The following is a 1,920-nucleotide window of genomic DNA, read 5'->3' as shown; positions in this document are numbered from 1 at the left end:
ATGGATCTACAAATCTCAGTTTTTCTTCTGTTCGTTCTTTTCACTGCAGGTACAAAGACAAATAGTGTTTGGAACATTATTGAGTACAAATACAGATCATTAGATGTCTCTCTCTCACTTTCTCTCTCTTTTTACTAAAAAAAAGTCTCTCTCGTATTACTAAAGGACACTCTCTCAGCTGTTATCAGTGCACAAGTCTGTCGAGCTCTTGTGCACAGACAACATGCTCCGGTGGAGTTACCAGCTGCATCAGTGCAACATTATATTTTGGTAAGTATGAAATTTACTGCTTTACTGCTATGGACTGAAATTTACTGCTATAACTTACTGATGGAGATGCTGCTATAATTTACTGGTGCTGCGGCAGTGTTATTATTGTCACAGAACCGATACTCTTTTTTTTCTGGGTAGAATTTACAACTGCATGCATAGAATGTTCTATATATAGATTTTTGTTTGACTTATTGTAAAGCATTTTTACAAGTGGTCTTACACCTTTGGACATCATTGTATAAAATATTAGAGATCATTTAATGTTGCAAAGTTTGTATTTTCATTACATTATTGGAAAGACAAACTCTTTCTACTTGAAAATATTTATAAATACATTTTCCATCAAAATAATGTTCAGTTGAACTGCTCATTCCTGTATCACTCATGTGTTTTTAGGCAACGGTACTATAATAACAGCTAAAGGTTGTGCTTTACCAATTGGCTGTCCAAGCGGATCCATCAACCTTGGCATTGGAAAGATTGCTTCTACCTGCTGTAACTCGGATCTCTGTAACTCCCTAGACGCTCCAGGTATTGAACCTTACTGACATGCAGTCATTGAACAAAAATAATGGAACTTTTTCTATCAGGGATTGTATGTCATCTGAAATAGAAATTTGTAAAGGAAGCTATTTTTTCCTCCTGTAGATCCCTCTATTGTCCCCAATGGAAATAAATGTTACTATTGTGATGGACGGAGTTGCTCAAGCACAGTGAGCTGCTCAGGGAGTGAAGACCGCTGCTTTAAAGCAACAGGTGAGAATCTGGAAAAGGAAGAAGATTAAAATTGATATTTTTATCTCCTTTATGTTTGAGCATTTGATACAGATCATATACCAATGTCCTGCTTTGACTGATTCAACCTTCTCCTCTTTTCATCAGGGAAGTTCGAAAACCAGCCATTATCTGTAAAAGGCTGTGTCTCTAAGTCCATTTGTGATATTGTCTCAATATTTGATACATTTGTTGGTGGTGTGTCATGTTGTTCGGGGAACCTGTGTAACGGTGCTAAGAGTGTCACTCAGAGCTTCCTGTTCCTCTGCTGTTCTCTGCTCTCCTTCATCCTGCTGCACTGAATCCAGCAGCTCTTCACATTCTGCAGCAGCAGCAAAGATACAATATGATGCGCTTTACAAACATATAGTTGTATTATCTCTGTACTGTCTTTGATTTGGTGTGATGAATTTTAAAAGATATACTAACGGTAATTGAAATATATTTATGGTCTACGCAAATCAAATCTCTGTAACACCTTTACAGCTTTATGTATTTTGCTATATTGGTGAAGTGTTTAATGTGTATTTATGCTCTTGTGGTGAAAGAGGGTAAAGGTGATAAATCTGTAACTCAATGTTACATGAGGGTCTTCTGGTGCACAATGTCTTAACCATACAACTCAGACTTTCTCATTGTGCTTAACACCCATATTTTTTGTATGCTTAAAGGGGTCCTATTATGCTCTTTTACAATGTCTTGATTTTGTTTTGTGGGTGTACTAGAACATGCTCTCATGCTTGGTGGTTCGAAAAACGCATTATTTTTTACATAATTTACATTATTACAATACCTTTCTCCCCATTGTTGTTGTTGTTTTTTTGGCTAAATCACGTTTTAGATAGGATGTCAACAACCGCTTAAAAATAACTG

General features: G+C 36.4%; 1 protein-coding gene across 1 annotated transcript; it reads left to right on the top strand.

Moving 5' to 3' along the window:
* LOC107752966 (urokinase plasminogen activator surface receptor-like) lies at nt 1–1,497 on the top strand. Its single transcript, XM_016569052.1, has 4 exons — nt 1–49; nt 670–804; nt 922–1,029; nt 1,156–1,497. Exons 1-4 carry the CDS (start codon nt 1–3, stop codon nt 1,347–1,349), a joined length of 486 nt encoding a protein of 161 aa, XP_016424538.1. The 3' UTR covers nt 1,350–1,497.
* Nucleotides 1,498–1,920: the final 423 nt, after the last annotated feature.

Source organism: Sinocyclocheilus rhinocerous, unplaced genomic scaffold (assembly GCF_001515625.1).
Source record: "Sinocyclocheilus rhinocerous isolate Xijiao unplaced genomic scaffold, SAMN03320098_v1.1 scaffold231, whole genome shotgun sequence".
Lineage (NCBI taxonomy): Eukaryota > Metazoa > Chordata > Actinopteri > Cypriniformes > Cyprinidae > Sinocyclocheilus > Sinocyclocheilus rhinocerous.
This window is presented reverse-complemented; position numbering and strand designations above follow the sequence as displayed.

Bases quoted from the DNA above. Each gene is read 5' to 3' on its own strand.
- LOC107752966 (XM_016569052.1), top strand. From the start codon at position 1: ATGGATCTACAAATCTCAGTTTTTCTTCTGTTCGTTCTTTTCACTGCA. The intron at 805-921 runs GTATTGAACCTT...TTCCTCCTGTAG, and splicing joins TAACTCCCTAGACGCTCCAG to ATCCCTCTATTGTCCCCAAT. The intron at 1,030-1,155 runs GTGAGAATCTGG...TCTTTTCATCAG, and splicing joins CCGCTGCTTTAAAGCAACAG to GGAAGTTCGAAAACCAGCCA.